General features: G+C 56.0%; 1 protein-coding gene across 1 annotated transcript in view; it reads left to right on the forward strand.

Moving 5' to 3' along the window:
* The first annotated feature begins 467 nt into the window (after positions 1–467).
* The window catches only part of RTN4RL1 (reticulon 4 receptor like 1), a 28,059-nt gene continuing 11,133 nt past the window's right edge, over positions 468–17,393 (forward strand). Inside the window, exon 1 of the mRNA XM_052688423.1 lies at positions 468–582. Within this exon, the coding sequence (XP_052544383.1) occupies positions 570–582 (13 nt within the window). The 5' untranslated portion in view covers positions 468–569. The remainder of the gene's footprint in view (positions 583–17,393) is intronic.

A 17,393-nucleotide genomic window follows, 5' to 3' on the forward strand; every position in this document is an offset into this window, starting at 1 on the left:
GGCGGCGCGGGGAAGCGGAGCAGCGGCACTTTCACGAAGTGTCCACGGGAGGCGGGAGAGGCGGCGGCAGAGGAGGAGGAGGAGGAGGAGGAGGAGGAGGAGGAAGGGGGGGCCCGGCCGGGCTCGCCCAGCCCAGCCCAACCCAGCCCGCCCCGTCGCTGCCCCGCCCCGCCCTGCCCAGCCCTGCCCGCCGCTGCAGGCACCGCCGCACCGGCCCCGGGCTCCCCTTCTTTATAGGCTCTGCCCGAGGGGGTGGGGGGCGGCGGCGGCCCCAGCCCCGAGGGGGCGGCTCCCCCCTAAAAGCCGGCGGCGGGACGCGCGGCGGGCAGAGGCGCGGCCGGTGCTCCCGGTGGGGCTCCGCGGGGCGGGCGCTCCCGGTGCCGCTGCGGCTCTGCCCGCCATGCCCCCGCGGGGGCCGCTCGTTCGGGCTCCGCGCTCCCGGTGCAGCCGCCGCTGCCGCCGCCACCACCGCCGCCACCACCGTTCCCCGCCGCCGCCGCTCTGAGCGCCGCCGCCGCTCTTCGCCGTTACCGCCGCGCCGGGAGACCGCGCCCCGCACCGGCACCACGATGCTCCGCCAAGGTGAGCGCCGCAACGGGAGGGCAACGGGTACCGGGGACAGCGGGCAAAGCGGGGGATCCGGTACCGGCTCCGAAGTTTGCCTCTCGCCGAAGTTGGGGCCGCGACGCCGGGCGCTCCCCCCGCAACCAACAGCTACCCGAGCCGCCGCCGGGGTGCGGGCACCGGCGATCCCCGGGGAACGGAACCGGGGAGGGATCGGCGGACGCACGCACGGCGTGTCCCGAGACGACGGTGCTCGGCGCCCGATGGAAGGCAGACTCTGATTTCAGCTCCGCGCGGCCGCTCGGGGTTCGGTGGGGGAAGTTGGGGCGCGTTCTTCTTGTTCTCTTCCCCCCTCACCCCCCTCCACTCCCCTCCCGTCGACCCGAAGAGATTCGCTCCGCTGTGACATCACGCTATTTCCATGGCAACCGCCTGGGACATCATAGGGATGCTTTTTGACATCACAGCCGGGGAGATGCCGACCCTCCGCGGGGGGGGGGGGGCGGGAGGGGTCCGCTTCTCCGGTACCGCCGTGCCCGGGTAGGTGCGAGCCGGGGACGGGGGGAGGCAGCACTGCCATACGGAGGGACCCCCTCGGACCCTCGGAAGGGTCACAGCACCGGCCCAGCCCACGGACCACCACATGCCCCCCTCTCCGGCGATGCTCCGGCACGGGAACGCGCGGTGCTGGAGGATGCGGGCGCTGTGCCCACTGCTCCACGCAGTCCTGTGCCGGGGCACCGAGCCCTGCTATCACTCCAGGGATGCCGTTCCCCGCGGGTTTAATGTCACCTTGCGGCTGCGGGGCCTCGCGCTTTGAGCCTCTTCTCTCCATCTCCCGCGTCGGCTTTGTTCGGTGTATTAACTCAAGCGGGCTGAGCTCGATCCCAAATCCCCGTGCATCCCGCTCGGAGAAATCATCACTTCCCGACCCCATTTCCCAGCACGGAGGGGTGGAGGCAAAGCAGGAGCAGGGCTGGAAAAGTGGAGCTGGATGTGGTTGCGTCCCACCAGGGGTTGCAACCTGCTTAAGGTCAGGATCTACGGCTTTATTTCGTTTCTGAAGCTAGGAAAACAAAATGCAAATGAACAGCCTCTGGGCTCATACAAAACCTATCCTTAAAGTTTTTGTCTTGTTAAGCAAGGAAATAGAGTGCCAAATAGGCTTTGTTAAGTGGCAGTCTAATTAATAATTTAAAATCTTGTAGCTGTCTTTCATTAGAATTTATCTGTACATCAACCACAAAATCAGTCAAACACACTCATTTATAAGTTAATGCCGTTTCTGAATAATTCAACAGGCAGTCAGGGGAGGGCCTCCGTCCCGCCCGGAGCCTCTCCCTTCCCTCCTCACCACGGCCCGAGGGCTCTGGGTGGGAGTCCCGGACCCTGCAGCGACCCCAAGGGAGGGGACACCGTGGGGACAACGGGACAGCAGCTACCAGAGATGGGGACGCTTTGGGGCCACTCTGGGTTTCAATGTGTTGGAGGATTTGGTTGCTTTGAGCGGTGCAGGTGGTGATGTTGCTGCTGCTTCTGCTGTCCCATCCTGCTGCCAGGCAGGGGAATGTGGTTTGGGATCGCATGTGCCATCCCCATGTCCCTGGGGGAAGCAGATCTGTGTGTTTGGTGTCCCCCACCCCCACCCCATGCCTCCTCCTGCCTTTTTGGGGGTTTCTCTGATGTCCCCTGACAGGATGCTGCCCCTTGAGCATGGTGCAAGGCATCACCACCAGTGGGATTTGGGGTGTTTTGGGATGCCAGGACATTACTGGTGAGAGCATGAAGCATTGTGCCAAACCTGAGCAACGGTGGCAGCAGGGACAGCATCCTGCCAGAGGTGGCAACCACCAGGAGTGCAACATCAGAGGTGCAAGAGGAGATTTCCAGGTCAAGGATGCTACCAAGGTCACGGCTGGCCGTATCTTGGCATGGTTGTGGGGCTCCCAGCTCTCAGTGCTGTGGGGCCAGAGGAAAAGTAACCCCAGGGTTGGGAGAAAAGGGGCCGGGGGCAGCTTGGGACAGGGCTGTGTGGTGCCATTCTGTAGTGCATCCCACCCCACGAGACCCCAGTGAGGAGGGGAATGAGAAAAACGCATCCCCCCCCTCCCCCATCCCCTGCCCGGGAACAGGGAGGCTGTGCCCTGCAGGGCCAGGCACGGCGCAGGCTGGGCTGCGGTTGCTGCACCGAAGAGCTGAGAGCCCAGAAAACCTTTTTGCTCATCAAAGTTTAATTTCATAAAGAGCAGGGAGGAAGCCACAAGCTCTCTGCGCCCGGCGGAGCTGGGGGGAAGCGGGCAGGACGCGGCGCTGCCTGTCCCTGCGGTGGGGATGGGGGGTGAAGGAGGGCGATGCCGTGATGCTCGCGATGAGAACTGAGCTGGTGGTGGAGGAGTCATTGCTGCTCAGTCACCTGCAGTGATGGAGCCCATAGGGGTCCTGGTGGTCCCGTGCACAGTGTCCCCGTGTTGCTCCCGGAGGCTGTGGGTGATGCTCCAGATGGCCTTGAAGCGCTGCCCTAGAAACAGCGGTGAACCTGGCAAGGAGGTGTAAAAATGGGTATTTTGGGGGTGTGACTTCACACCACCCCTCCCTGAGGCAGCTGGAGGCAGCGGTGTGGGTCGGTGCCTGTGGTGTGCTGAGGGCTGAGGGGTCTCCCCGAGCTTTGTGGGGTGGAGATGAGGCTGGGATGTGGTGACTCCGGCTCTGGGCAGTCTTGGGATGCTGATAAGGGGTTCTGGCAGCACAGAATTTGAAGACGATACTGGGCTGGGGAGCACAGGGCCCTGGGGACGCAGTGGCTGGGAGCACTGTCTGTCCTCCAGGAGAGCATCCCCAGCGTGAAGCAGACCCATGCTGTGAGATGAAGCAGTGCCAGCATGTCACCATGCACAATGTGCACACAGCACCCATAGGGTGATACCCCCCAGCCCAGAGAAGCTGCCACCAACCGGCCGACACCGAGAGCTTTGTTTGCAAAGTGCAATCCCGGGGCTTAGCAGCGTTCGGTATCAACGATGGTTATTAACTGCAGATTATGTCTTTAAAAGCGCTTTGGTGGAGCAGCAGGCAGCAGCAGGCTGGCGAGGCGCCGGCACTGATTGTCACGATCGTTTGACGTCCTCAGGGTGGGACATGGCAGGTGCCACCTCAACGTGTCCCCCAGCCCGGCCCCCGCTGGAGGGGGCTGAGCTCTAATTTAGGATCGATGCAACAAGTGGGGGGTGGTGGGGGCACCGAGCATCATCATCCCCTCCTGCACGGCTGGAACGGCCCTGGTTGGTCCTTCTTTGGGTGGCCCAAAGGTGGGGACAGGGGATGAGTCGTCCTATGTCCCTGTGCCAGAAGTGTGGTTGGTGCCATCACCGCTCCCGATGTCACCGCCGGGTCCGATCTCTCAAATCCATCCCCTATCCCCCGTACCATCCCCGCTCACGGCATCTCCATGGAAACCCGCAGCCCCGCGCCTGCAATCAGAGGGGGCCACTTTTAGGAATATTATTTTTACTGATGACAAATGATGGAGGTGCTGACGGAGGAACGCCCGCGCCCGGCATCACCTCCCCAGCGGCCGTCCTTTCCCTTCCGGAGCCATCGCATCCCACTGAGGGCTCGGCACGTGCTGGTCTGGTGGCAGATGCAGGACAAGGCAGATAGAATGGGGAATCTTCTTTGTGCAGATTAGGATTGTGGGGCTATTAAGCCGAAAATGCTCCATTTGGTGCAGAAAGCTCCTTTTCCCTTTAATAGCACACCGCCTGGCTGCTGCTCGCCTCCCTGCTGGCAAGGCGAGGGCTTTGGCAAGCGGTGCTTTGCGATGTTCCCGTCGGGTTTGTAGGGCCACGACCTCCTGGCTCCGAGCACACACAGCTGTTTGTGCTGGAATGGATGGCAACGGGTCTTAGCCCCTCGGTGGGCTCCAGTTGATGGCATCCCCTTGGTATCGTGGTGTGGGCACGGTGGATGCTCCACGTGCACCCAAGTCCCAGCGCCGAGGGGTACCTGATGGGCACCTGGATCCCGATTCCCGGTCCCTCAGCCGTTGTTTCCCAGCGAGGAGGAGAGGCAGCAGAGGGTTCGACTGCGAGCTGGCAGAGCTCCGTACAGAGGCAGCCCTGCAAACGGAGGGGAGGTGCCAGTGCGGCTCCGCCAGCCCCGTGCCGCACTTGGGAGCCGCGGATCTCTCCTGCTGCGTTCGTACGGAGGCTCTGCTCGTGCACGCTGCATCCCTGCAACCGGCACCAACCGAGGGGTACAAACCCTTTCACACCCCTCAGTGCTTTTTGGGCTCTTCTGTGGCCCAGATGAGCTCTCACCCATGAAAGAATGCTCGGCACTGCTTGGGGCTGTGCTGGCAGTGGGGGCAGAGCCCTTCTTGACCACAGGGAAGACCCATCCCAAAGGGAAGACCCCCAAAGCCACCCTTCTTCCAGATAAAGGGCAGCCCATAGCGCTGGGTCCACGGTGCTGGACTAAATGCAGCACAGCCTCTGCCCATAGCCCCTCTGCAGGGGTCTGCGGGGTGGTTTTGCTAACAAGAGTGCCCTATTATAATTTCAATGGGATTATAAAAAAAAAAACAAAATAGTCCTCACACAAATGACTCCGCAGTGCCTCTGCCAGGGCCTAAGATCTGCTGCTATCTATTTTTTAATAATTGAGGGTAATAAATATGTATTTCTCTCTCCTTTTTCTCCGTGCTCTGCAGCTTGTCAGCTCCCTGCGTCTCTTCCTCTGATCAGACCGCATCTTTGCTGAGCGGGAAAAAAAAAGAGAAAAAGGAAAAAAAAAAAAAAAAAAAAGGGGGAAAAAAAAAAGAAAAGAAAAGAAAGAAAGAAAGGGGAGGGAGGGAAAAAAAAAAAGAAAGAAAAAGATCCTTTAAGCAAAAAGGATTAAAGCCTTGAAAGTAGGTCTGCCTGAGCTGGCTGCGCTTTCCCTGCTCCCATCCACTGCGTCCAGGGAACGGGAGCGATGGGGCAAAGGGGCTCTGCCCTATGGGTAGGGATGGGGCGACTTGGTAAAGCCTTCTGTAAGTGGCTCTGTTTCAGCAATGCATCTTCCCTTGGGTGTTTTTTTTCTTTCTTTGTGTTAGGGGATATTTGCTTGGGGATGGGGAGCAGGGGCTGGGGGCTATGGGGACCCCCCCGGTGCCATCCCGGAGCCGTGGCCCCGAGGCTGCAGCGGGCGCGGGGCGGAGGAGGCACAGAGCTGGTGTGAAGGAGGCAGCTATTTATAGCTTCCCCTCCGCTTTTGTTCCTTTTCCAGCAGAGCTCCTCTTGAAATAGAAACGCGACGGTCGGGCGGCCGCTGGGGCTGGGGGGCTCAGACCCGGAGGGTCACCCCATAGGGTGATGCCATCAGGGTGAGCATCTGTGTCTCTTGGGATGGGGTGTGCTGGGGGGGGGGGGGGGGAGCAGCCCCACTGCCGTGCTGCTGGTGGCCTCAAACTGAGGGTGATGGGATGGGGATGGGAGAATGGAACCCATGGGGTGCAGTGGGTGCAGACCCCACCTCGTCTCAGCCATCGCCTCTGCTTTTCTCGCAGCATCTGATTGCCCCCTCCTTCCCTCCTCTGATCAATAGAGCTGGGGAAAAAAAAACAAAACAAAACAAAACAAAGTAAATATTTAATACGATCCAGGGAGCCGCGCGGAACGCTTCCCCCCCCCCCAACCCCCCTCCTCGTCTGTCTCCTCTGCCAGCCGCTCGCAGCAGCTCCCCAGCCCTAATGAGCCTGAGTGCAGCAGGGATCGATGGCCGAGGCAACTCTGCACATGGACCAGGCCTCTGTGTCCTCCCTCCATACAGTGCCGGAGCCGGGGCTCAGCCCCCCTGTGACTCCCACCCCAGCTCATCCTCTTCCTGCTTTTCTTTTCCTCCCTGGTTCATTCTCTTGGACTCACGGGGCTGATGAAGGCTCTCTTGCTCCACTGGAGCCATCCCTCGCCCTGGTGTTTAGGGGCTTCTTCAGATGCAGGAGGGGGCCGGGGTTGCTGCTGCAAGCTCCTTGGATATGGGGACGTGGAGCCCATGGGGACTCTGGGCACCCTCAGAGAAGGCACCAAGCTTCCTGCGTGGCACCAAAGTGCAGTGTTGAATATGGGGTGACTGCATTTGCTTCCTTCTCCTTCTCTCATCCCATCCTAGTGCATCCAATCACATCTCATTTCATCCCGTCCCATCCCGTCCCGTCCCATCCCATCCCGTCCCATCCCATCCCATCCCATGCCATCCCATCCCATGCCATCCCATTCCAGACATGTCCCACTCAGCCCCTAAAAAACACTTTATTTTTTTTTGCCCCAGATGTGTGGCCACATGATGTAGTTCATCTCTGCTCCTGCCTAAAAGTGGGTCAGAGCCAAATGCTAACAGCAGCTGGGGTCTGGTGGCTTTGTGGACATTGGGAGCCACCAAAGGGAATATGGCAGTGGGTGTGCAGGGCTGGGAGTCCCCACTGTACTCCTCCCCATCCTTTAACACATTTGGGGAGGGGAAGCACCGCTCCAGGAAGGGCACAGGGGATAGAAAAGTCAAGTGGGCCTTGTGGTCAACAACAAAGAGATCACCTTGCTGTGCTCATCCTGTCTGGCATGGGGTTGGAATCGCCTTGCCAGGCTCATTCTGGTTGGCAGGGGGTTGGGAGTGGTGAAAAACCCCAAGATGCATTACTTAGGGCTGATGATTGGATTTCAGAGTGGCCACAGGTGGAAAAAAACCCAGGAGCCTCCTGGGGATTGCGCTGGGTCTCCAAGGTGACACTCAGCATCTCATCACCCCTTAGGGCTCTGCAGATGGGGCAAGGGCCAGGGCCGGGGTGGTGCCATGGACACAGCATCACAGGTACACACTGGTGGCAAGGTGCCGAGGAAGTTTTGCAGCAGCATTAGAAAATGTTGACATGTTTTTTGAAACAATTTCAGATCTGATATCTGCGCCAGATTGAGTTTGTAACCAGCTTTATTGTTTAAGCCTGCTGGGATTTCATCAAAGGCGTCTGCTGTTTACCCAGAACCATTTCATTGGAGAAAACAGCAAACAGACCTGCATTTCTATCTGATTTCACTTTTTCCTTTTCCTCCTGAATTTAAGTGCTTGTGAAAAGCATGGCTGATAAGGCAGAGCAATGTGGATAAATCCTGAGGATGGGCTTGGCAGAGGCTTTCCAGCTGCTCTGTGCTCATTACCAGCACACAGGCACAGGAGCAGCAGCTCTTGGGCACATGGGGATCCTGCTGTCCCCATCCAGTTTTGGATCTCCTTCCTTGCTTCACAGGATGCGATGTGTTGGGATCCCTTTGCTGGCTTTCAGCATAACTTCAGATTTAAGCTACAAAGGAGAAAACATCCATCCCCACAGAAGGATTGGCAGTGGCCAGGGCTGGAGATGTGCTCAGTGATACCAACAAGGCTCACCAAAGCAAGGCAGCAGATAAAGATAAAGGAGAAACCAGACCAGAAAGGGGCCTGGAGCGAATCTCATTTATCCTCCCCACACTTGCATCCTGTGGGCTCTGTGTGATGGACAGGAGAGCAGCGGCTGGAAAAAGCCCAGAAATAGGATTTTGCAAGGTGCTGCAAGCCTCCCTATTGCCAAACCCAAGAGTTTTTGAGATGATCTGCCCTGTGCACCTTTCCCAGTGCTGGTCACTGGATGCTCCTCGTGACCAGCCATCGCCAGGGTTGCTTTTCCCCAGGTTCATTTGCTTCAGAATGGCCTTGACACCTTCCCCTGGCCTTTGAGACCAGGATGGGTAGCCAGCAGCTTAGTGCCAGGGACTGATCCCATGTCTGGTGCTTCGATTTTGGGCAATGATGTCATCCTGGCCAAGCTCCCCTGCCCCACTGGCATCTCATGTCCATCCCAGGGCCAGCAGTTCTCTGCACCAAGGGCTTGTCCATATTATCCATCACACCTGCACAGTGACAGTGTGATTTTTATCTGCGGCTGTTTATTTCTCAGACAGAACTACTTGTAAATTCTGGGAAGAATATATATCCCCGTGCGTGACAGATCCAGCACACAGCGATTAATCTGCCCTCTTAAGACCAGAATGCAAAAGTGTCCCAGTGTCACTCCTCCATGGGGCTGGTGGCCGAGTACCCACTGACCCTTGGCATAGGGTCCCAACCACGCGATGAGGTCTCCCTCTTCCTCCTTCAGCCCTGGATGCCACCTGTGATATCCCCTCCTTGGGACAGGACTGGCTCCAGTATTTCCCGTAGGTTTATGCAAATTTTTTCTTCTTTTGTTATCACTATTATTATTTTTAATTCCTCGCCGCTGCTGCTCTGTGGTGCCCCAGATACTGAAAGTGCTGAGGGTATGTGTTTGCTGCAGATCCTGCAGATTTGCTGCCAGACGAGGATGGAGATGGAGAGGGGACACAGGGGGTGTCCAGGTGGCGACAGAGCATCCGTCAGCACCGCCACGGACAGCAGTTGGCAAAGTCCCTCAGTGCCACCAGCACCAGACTGGCGGGCAGGGGAACCAATGGACGCAGGGCTGGGCTTAGGGCTGTCCTCAGAATCCTGCCCAGGATAGGGAGTGGGGTGTAAATCTTTACCCACAGTCCCGCCGGCAACACCCCGCGTGCCATAAAGCCGCTTATTTACAACCGCCTGCTCCAGAGCAGCTGGGAAGCGAAGCGCGTCATTTTCCAGAGAGAGAGCAAAAAATGCTGCATATTTCAGTGTCTTTTGAATTTTTTAGGTTTCCCTGAACTGTGCTAATGGGTTGACGGCGGAGGGGGGAGGCGGCGGGGGGCCCAGCCCAGCTCCCGGCCTGCTTTGCTGCTCCGACGCGCGGCCATGACTGCATTGCTGCTCTTAAAATATTCAGTGCTGTTGGCCACGATTTCACAGCGGGTCAAAGCGCGCCGAGTTAGCAAGAGGAGGGAAGGTGTGACAACGAGATTAACCCTGGCCCCGCAGTCCCGCCGTGCTCGACAGGCTGAGCACGCCACGCTGCGGCCACCGCGTCCCAGGAGGCAGAGAGAGTCTGGGGGAACGGGCACCTGAAACGCTTTGAGTCATCCTGTGAATGTGGCATCACCTCCAAAATGCCGCAGAGGAGCTATGGGAGCATCCTTGGGATGGTTGAGCATATCAAAGAGAGAGCTGAGCGTCCTTGGGATGGTTGAGCATCCCAAAGAGGGCCGAGCATCGCGGAGAGGGCTGAGCATCCCCTGGGCTCCATCAGCCTCCCCAATTAGGAATTCTGCCCTCCTTGCTGGCACAGACACAGTGCCTCATTTCACTGGGCTCAGGGCTGTGGATGTCCCTTGGGCATCCCAGATGCCATGGGTGCTCCTGCACCCCAATGCGTCGTGCTTACCAGGCACTGCACAAACATTAGTTAATGCTAATGATGGAGCAGCAGATTTATGATGCAAAAGAGCAGCAGTTGGAATCCAGAGAGGATTGCAGACAGGGATTTGATAATTCTGCGATTGGCCCTGAGTTTGTTCTGCTGTTGCTGACATGTCTGTGAGGGTTTCAGCGCTCTTTTGAAGGCAGCTTGGTCTGCAGCATGTGGTATGGAGCAGAGCAACGATGGAGTGGGGTTGGTAGAAGGGTGTCTGTGGTGTCCAGAGGGTGAACATGACTTGTTAAAGGAGCATGCTGTGTTGGCCTGCCATGAATATAAGCCAAGGAGGTTAGATTCAACATCTGAGCCAAAGTCAAGTGGATGCAATTTCATATTGCATTACACAATGCCAAAAAATGAAAGCATGGTTTCTCTGCATGGAAATTCCAAAAATCCCTCCTGCAAGGGAAACATTTATCCCCTTGTCCCATTCAGGGGGACCAGAGGTTCCCCCTGAGTTGGTTCCCTGAGTGCCCTCTACACCCAACACCATCACTGAGCAGAGCAACACCCAGCTTGGTGGGGCTGCGCCTTAATTCTGCCTGATCCCTGCTCATGTAGTGGCAGATGTTCTCATTATCCATTTAAACATATAATCCTGCCCCGAATCCTGCTAAGCTCCTGGCCTTGCTGATACCTCGTGGCAGTGCGTTCCACAGGTTAATTACGCATCGCTCATTAACCACTGAGCAGAGGGTGACCCACGAATGGGGGGTACCAACCCTAGCCTGGGTGGAGATAATTCCTGATCAGAGCCACCTGGCCCCAAAATGAGCCTTAAAATGAGCCTTGTCCTTGTCTGGCGTTACCCTAGAGCGTGGTCCATCGACTCCAAGTGGAGAGCGACCACTTCCCAGGGCTCCCATCCTACCTGGACGAGAGTGAGCAAAGTGGGAGGAGGAGCGAGGCAGAGAGGGAAAAAATCACATGTTGTTTTTAAAAGGCATTTTTGAGTGAATGCTGAATAGGGTTTGGGAAAATTGCCTTAAAGGCCTGTTCTCTGCAGGGACGGCGCTTTTCATGGAGCACAAGTATTTTGAAACTTAATTGCACATTTGCACGGGCTAGTGTTTTTATTTCTCTCAGGTCTCGGAGGTGGTCTTTGAAGATTGCTGTCTCTCTGTAATGGTTTTCTTTATCTCAAATAAATTCCACACACCTGCGAGGTGGAGCTGCTTGAAAGAAATGATGTCGAAATTGGCTCTCGATTTAATAAATCTGCAAATGAAGCTGGAATGCAGGGAGACGACACGGCCGGCTGTGTGCCTCCCCCCTTCTCCCCATTTATCCCTCTCCCTTCCTCCCGTGTGCTGCTGCACCGTCTCTCTTTGATCCTTTGAAGTGGACCATGGGGATGCTTCCAGCTCTCAGGGATGCTCTGGATGCTGCATGTCCAATGGTCGCATCACCACGAGCTGCATGCCAACGATCCAACCTCTTCTTCAGTCCCCTGCCTCTACGATGCCCACACGAGCCTCCTATATGATTTTTTCCAGCCGTGAGTTTGGGTGTTGTTGGTGCTTTTCAGAGCACTAAGCCATGGCTCTCCAGCTCATAGGGTGGACGATGAGCTTGGTGTTGCATTGGAAGCATTGCATCAGGGAAACGTCTGTGGCACGGTTCAGCGTTTCTGTGCTGTGCTGCTGCAGCATGGAGAAACAAATCCCTTTATGGCCCGGGCAGAGCACGCTCCGGGCAGTCCTGGCTGTCAGCAGAGAGAAATGGACAGCCACAGAAGTACACAGACAGGTTAATGGCAGCCGCAGATGCACTACAGCACACAATTGGATTTTGCCTCCTCATTTCTCAAGGAATCAGCAGCTCTTTCTTGCTCAGAAACCCACAGTGGGACTTGGGCACTTTCAGGACTGGGACCATGGGAAGGACCAAAGCCCCTGGATGCTGCAATTCTAAAAGAGCAGAAAGCCCAGCTCAACGCATACAAAGCACCCAGCAACTCTATTATATCGCAGCCTTTCCTTTTGCTTTTCAGCACTGTTACATTTGCTGCCAGGAAGAAGCCAACATAGCTCTGTTGCCTCCAACCACTGCCAGATTCTGGGCTCAGGCTGTATCCCAAGCCATCTTCCCTTCCCAAACCCAAACCTCACACGTTTAATTGTTGACCTTGTAGATGCTTTCACGTAAAGCAAGCGCCTTCCCATTTCTCTTCTCTTCTTTCTCAATTGATTGTGTACCTCCGCACTTATCTCTCTGAGTGTCTGTCAAAGTTTTTATGTTGCGCTCATCACCATGGTACCTGAACACCTTGGCAGAGCAGAAAAGTGCCTCCCCATTATGCAAACCCTCCCCAAGTTTTAGTCACGCTTGCCGGTTCATAATGTCAGTTGGGAAGCGGCACTTCAGCTCCTTCTTCCTTGCTTCTCGCACTTCTTGGGCTTACATAAAAACACCTTGGATTCTTCTCATACTGCAGCTTCTTGGCCTCTTTTGTCTGTGTGCCGAAGACAAGGGGCTGGGATATTGTGGGGCTCCTGCTCCCATTCAAGCAGTGCAGGACTGGAAGCATCGTGCCCCTTCCCTTTCCTTTTCCCCACTCCCTTTGCCTTCTCCTTCCTCTTCCCCTCTCCTTGAAAGGAGGTTGCAGCAAGGTTGAAGTAGGATGAGAGTAATGGCCTTACGTTGCACAAGAGGAGGTTAGGGTTGGATACTGGGAACAATTTCTACTCCAAAGAGTGGTGATGCAGTGGCACAGCTGCCCAGGGAAGGGAGAGGTCCCCATCCCTGGAGGTGTTCCAGAATTGTGGAGGTATGGCACGGAGGGACGTGGTCAGTGGGCATGATAGGGGTGGGTTGGGGTTGGACATGGTGATCTTAGAGGTGTTTTTTAACCTGAATGATTCTATGATTCTTCCTCTTTCTCCTTCTCCTTCTCCTTCTCCTTCTCCTCCTCCTCCTCCTTCTCCTTCTCCTTCTCCTTCTCCTTCTCCTTCTCCTTCTCCTTCTCCTTCTCCTTCTCCTTCTCCTTCTCCTTCTCCTTCTCCTTCTCCTCCTTGCTTTCCTTTCCCTTCCCTTTCCCCTTCTCCTTTTTCAGCCCCTTTCCACCAAAACCCACTCTCAAATCCCACTGCATCCTAACGCCGTAACAGAGCTGCATAACCATTTCCCAGGGCACTGGGACACTCATTCCCAATCCCATGAAGCTGTCTCCATTTCTACCCAACAGCACAGGTGCCTGAGGGCTTCACCACTGATAGCGACAGCTCCTCTCGCCGCCCGCGACATCAGCTGCGCCCTTGATTGAATTATGGGGCTGCAATCCGCTTCCCTCCTGGCTGCGGTGTGCGTGGCGTGAGGCTTAGATGGTGAACCCGAGCGCCTTAATTCAATAAGGAGCAGGCAGGCAGTGTGCTCGGATAGCTACTGGGATTTCTTCCTCTCCCCAGCTCGCAATGCACTGATTTGTACCGAGGTGCCCAGACGATGCCCAGATCCTGCCTGGGGGTTTTGTTCCCATCAGAGTCTGCTCTTTCTCTAAAGCAGGAATTCAGTGTTTCCAGCCTAAAGCTCGTGGGGGATGAGGAGGGATTTGGTGTTACAGTTGGTGCCACGGCTCATTGATTCGGGTGGGGATGCAATGATGGGAAGCAGAGGATCCCATCCTCCCAGTCATTGGGAATTCACAGTTTCTACCCCAAAACTCTTGGGGTAACCATAGGGGTGAAGAGGGATTTGGTGTTGTTTCAGCCTTGTGTCACCCCTTGTTGCTCTGCCCTTTGATTTTGGTGGGGATGAAGTGATGGGGTGCAGAGAACCCTCCTGGCTGCCAGGATGCAGGAGGTGGCAATGAGCTAAAAGTCGCAATTAGTAAAGGGCTCACAACGAGAAGGTTCTGTGGGAAGAGAGAGAGAGAGAGGTGCTAAATGAAACCTGAAAGGTTATTCCAATACGAGGCAGCAGCCTTTCCAGCCCTGATCGCTTCCCTGGGAGCTGGGGGATGAGCGCTGGGAAGGGAGGGGATGGAAGCAGAGGAGCAATGTGGGTGAGGGGGGAGGCTCAGACACCCGCACGGCACTGGGGGGGATGCGGCTGCTCTGTGCCCTCTCTGGGAGCGTGACAGCATGAGGAAATTTTGCAGCAATTTCTTTGTAACTGCACCAGAATGAGGCAAATGGGAGCTCAGCACTTACTGGAGTGAAAAATATCACTGGGGAATCAAAGCGGGGAGAGAGGGAGGGCCAGTGCTCCCTGAAACCAGACAGGGGGATGCGATTCCAGACAGGGGGATGCTCATCAACGCACCGGGCTGGGAGTGCCAATCTCTCCCCAGGGCCATGATGCCACTGTAAGGATGGAGTGAAGAGACCCCATAGGGCAGCAAATGTGGGGTGTGGGTTCAGCCCAACCAATTCAAAGCAAAGGGAGTGGAGTGCAGCAGCGTGAGATGGAACAGCAGCAAGGAAAGGGGATTTGTTTCCTATTGAAAGGAGGGTTTGACTGATCAGGAAGGCATGGAGAAAGGGCAGGAGGGGAGAGCTTGGGCTGGTGGCACAAAGATGCTGCCCCATCCCACCCAGACACCCTGGAGATGCAAGGGCTCTTTGCACATGGAAATCATTTAATTCTATAGGATTGCTCTGAAATACTGGGGCTGTGGCACACAGGAATGTCCCAGCAGGGCTGGGTTGGGGGACTCACATGCTCCCCCCACTGCCTTCCAAACAGGGTGGGGGGTTAAACAGCTTTTATGTTGCACCTCAAATGATGAAAGGCTCCAAAATGGGACTAACAAAGATGAGTTGTGCTTCAGAACAAAAAAAACCGTGAAAGCAGCAGATGCTGTCATGGGAATAAATTGTATCAGCAGCAATCAGATGGGGAGTGAAAAGTCAGAATGGAGTTGCTCCCTCTTCCCCATTTCCAGCAGAAATGACTGGGCCCTGAATTTAGCTGGAATGGGGTAGGATGAAAGGCAGAGCCTGACAACACGTTTCAAAGCCTCTGGGAGACGTGGCCACTTGGATGGGGATCCAGAGCCCCTCAGTTTTAATGAGCATCTCATCGCCTTCCTTTATCCTTGTGCCAAGATCTTCCCTTTTTCAAGAAGTGTGAGACTATTTCTGCTGCTCGCAATTTGTTTTAACTTTTGCAAAACGTGCATTTAAGCAACATGACGGGAGGAGGCTGAGGGTGAAGCATTCCTGTTATTTAATAGATGCCGACGTGCCTCTTGCCGCCTGCCTCTTTCCCTGCGCTGCTGGGGATGGCCAGGATGGGGTTGCTGCTGGTTTGGCATCGAATTCCCAGACACAACCACAGCACTGCAGCCCCAGAGCCATCCCCAGGCTCTCCTTTGGGACAGGGCTGTGTGTTTTAGGAAGAGAGCAGCGGAGCAGCAGTGAGCGGCGCTGATTTCCCAAAGGCTGACTCCCCCCAGACCGCTCTGCGCAGAGTCCCAGCAGGATGCTGGCAAGCTGGGAGGAAGGGATGTTTGCTCATCGCACGGAGATCGGGGTTGCATTCAAACCTTTCCAGCCACTGCGAGTGGTCATGCCGTGCTCCACGCAGCGCCACCCCGTATCTCTGCATCTGCTTCTTCTGCTGACTTAGCACCTCCAAAAAATGGGCATCGCTGCACTCCAGCAACCCCATCCACACCCAGCATCCCCATCCACCCCATCTGCTTCCCCATGCACACGTTCCCACCACGTGGCCGCATCCCCGTGTCCCCAGCTGGTGATATTCCTCCCCACCAGCATTGCTGCTGCGAGTTATAGCTGCCTGCTTCAGGAACAGCTGTTCCTGGAGAGGCTCCGGCATCACCGGCACAGTAATGCACGTGTGCCAGCACACACGTTCAGCCCTCCCCACCGCTTCCTTCTTCGGATGCTGCTACAATTTCTTTCATTACATCCCTAATACAACCCCCTCCTCTCGGAGGGAATGGATTGCGGGGGCTCTGATGCCCTATTGCTCACGGGGATGCACAGCCATGGATGGCTTTGTGCCAATCCCAAGTCTCCGTGCATCTCACAGTAACCATTATTAACTAGCAAGGAAGGGATCGTAACGGGATTTATAATGGCTTACAGAAGAACAGGCTCTGATTAGCTTGAAGGGAAGGGACTGGAGTCACATGCGGGGTGTGCGTGGCCCCACAGCCAGAATGTGGTTCTGCTAGGCACTGATGGATGCTTCCAGGCATTGGGGAAGGTAAAACATCACCTTTAGTTTTTCAATGTGGCCCTAAGTCAGTGTGAAATCACTGGAGCCAGCGGTTCCCATTCACATTCAAGGGATTTTGGTGACTTTGAGGGAAGGACGAGGACAGGATCCAACCCTGGCAATGGGTAGGGGCACAGTGGGGCCATTTACACTCCTTTGCTTTTATCACCGAGCTTTTCACGAGCTTTCTGCCAGCAAAAAAAAAGCTGAGTGTGAAGCACAAGTCTCATAGAGCTCTGCTCATCCCGTGGGGATGGCCCAGTGTCACACACCCACCCCAAGTAGAGACCAGAGGCCTGGGAAATGGTGCTGTGCCCCCATTGGGACTGGGAGGGAGCGACCTGAGGCTGTCCAGCTCCGAATGACGCCATCGCTTTATTTTTATGGGAAGAAAATGTGACAGAGAGGAGCGCTTTGATGCCCGCCCGCCAGCCTCTTTCCCCCCTGCTGCCGGTGGAATGATGTGCTGCTGAAAGGGGAAGAAGGCGCAGCGCCGGCTCCAATTTGCCCTCCTCTCCACAAAACGCAAGGACATGCAGTAAGTGGGAAAGGCTGAGAAAGGGATGAAAGGCAGCGTCTGCGGCACGGCGCGTAATTGGCTCGCCGGAGCTCGGTGGCACAGGACGCGGCTGAAGTCGGGACGTCGGTGGGATCGTGCCTTTTGTCGAAGCGATGCTCTCCCTACGAGCTGCGTTGGCACCCCGCAGAAGGGCTGCTGGCTTCGTGCCGCCGTCCGGCTATTTGGATATCTGCCCCAAAGCTTCGCTCTGTGCACAGGGAGCGGGCGGCAGAGCGAGCACCCAGAGCCGGGGCAGCTGTCGCTTTCCTCCTGGGTCTCCCGTTTGCTTTCTTCTGGCTGCGTTTCCAGTCCTAAATAAACCCTTCGCAGGTCCGAGCCAGCTGCTGGCAAAGGGAAGGAGCGGGTGAATCTGCTTTCTCTGCGCATTAGCTTGTTCAGCATCTGATACTGATCTGGCTTGTGCTAATCTTGGGTGGTTTTTGTCATTTCATCTGCAGTTGTTTCGCTGTCGAGTGCCGCCGAAATCTTGGTAGCCGCTCTTTTACAAAGGATGCCGTCCTTATTACGCCTGTGAATGAGCTATTTTGCATTTCTGTGAATGGGAAGGAAAACTTGTCACCTCGGGACAAAAAGGGAGTGGAAGTATCTGATGATCCCCTGAGAGCCTCAGACAATCCACTAAGCTAAAGTCCTCCTCTATTTCTCTCTCCTTGGGGACAATCGTAATTAGGCGTCCCTTCTCAAGGACCTAAG

The sequence above is a fragment of the Tympanuchus pallidicinctus genome, unplaced genomic scaffold (genome assembly GCF_026119805.1).
Source record: "Tympanuchus pallidicinctus isolate F22 unplaced genomic scaffold, pur_lepc_1.0 scaffold24, whole genome shotgun sequence".
NCBI lineage: Eukaryota > Metazoa > Chordata > Aves > Galliformes > Phasianidae > Tympanuchus > Tympanuchus pallidicinctus.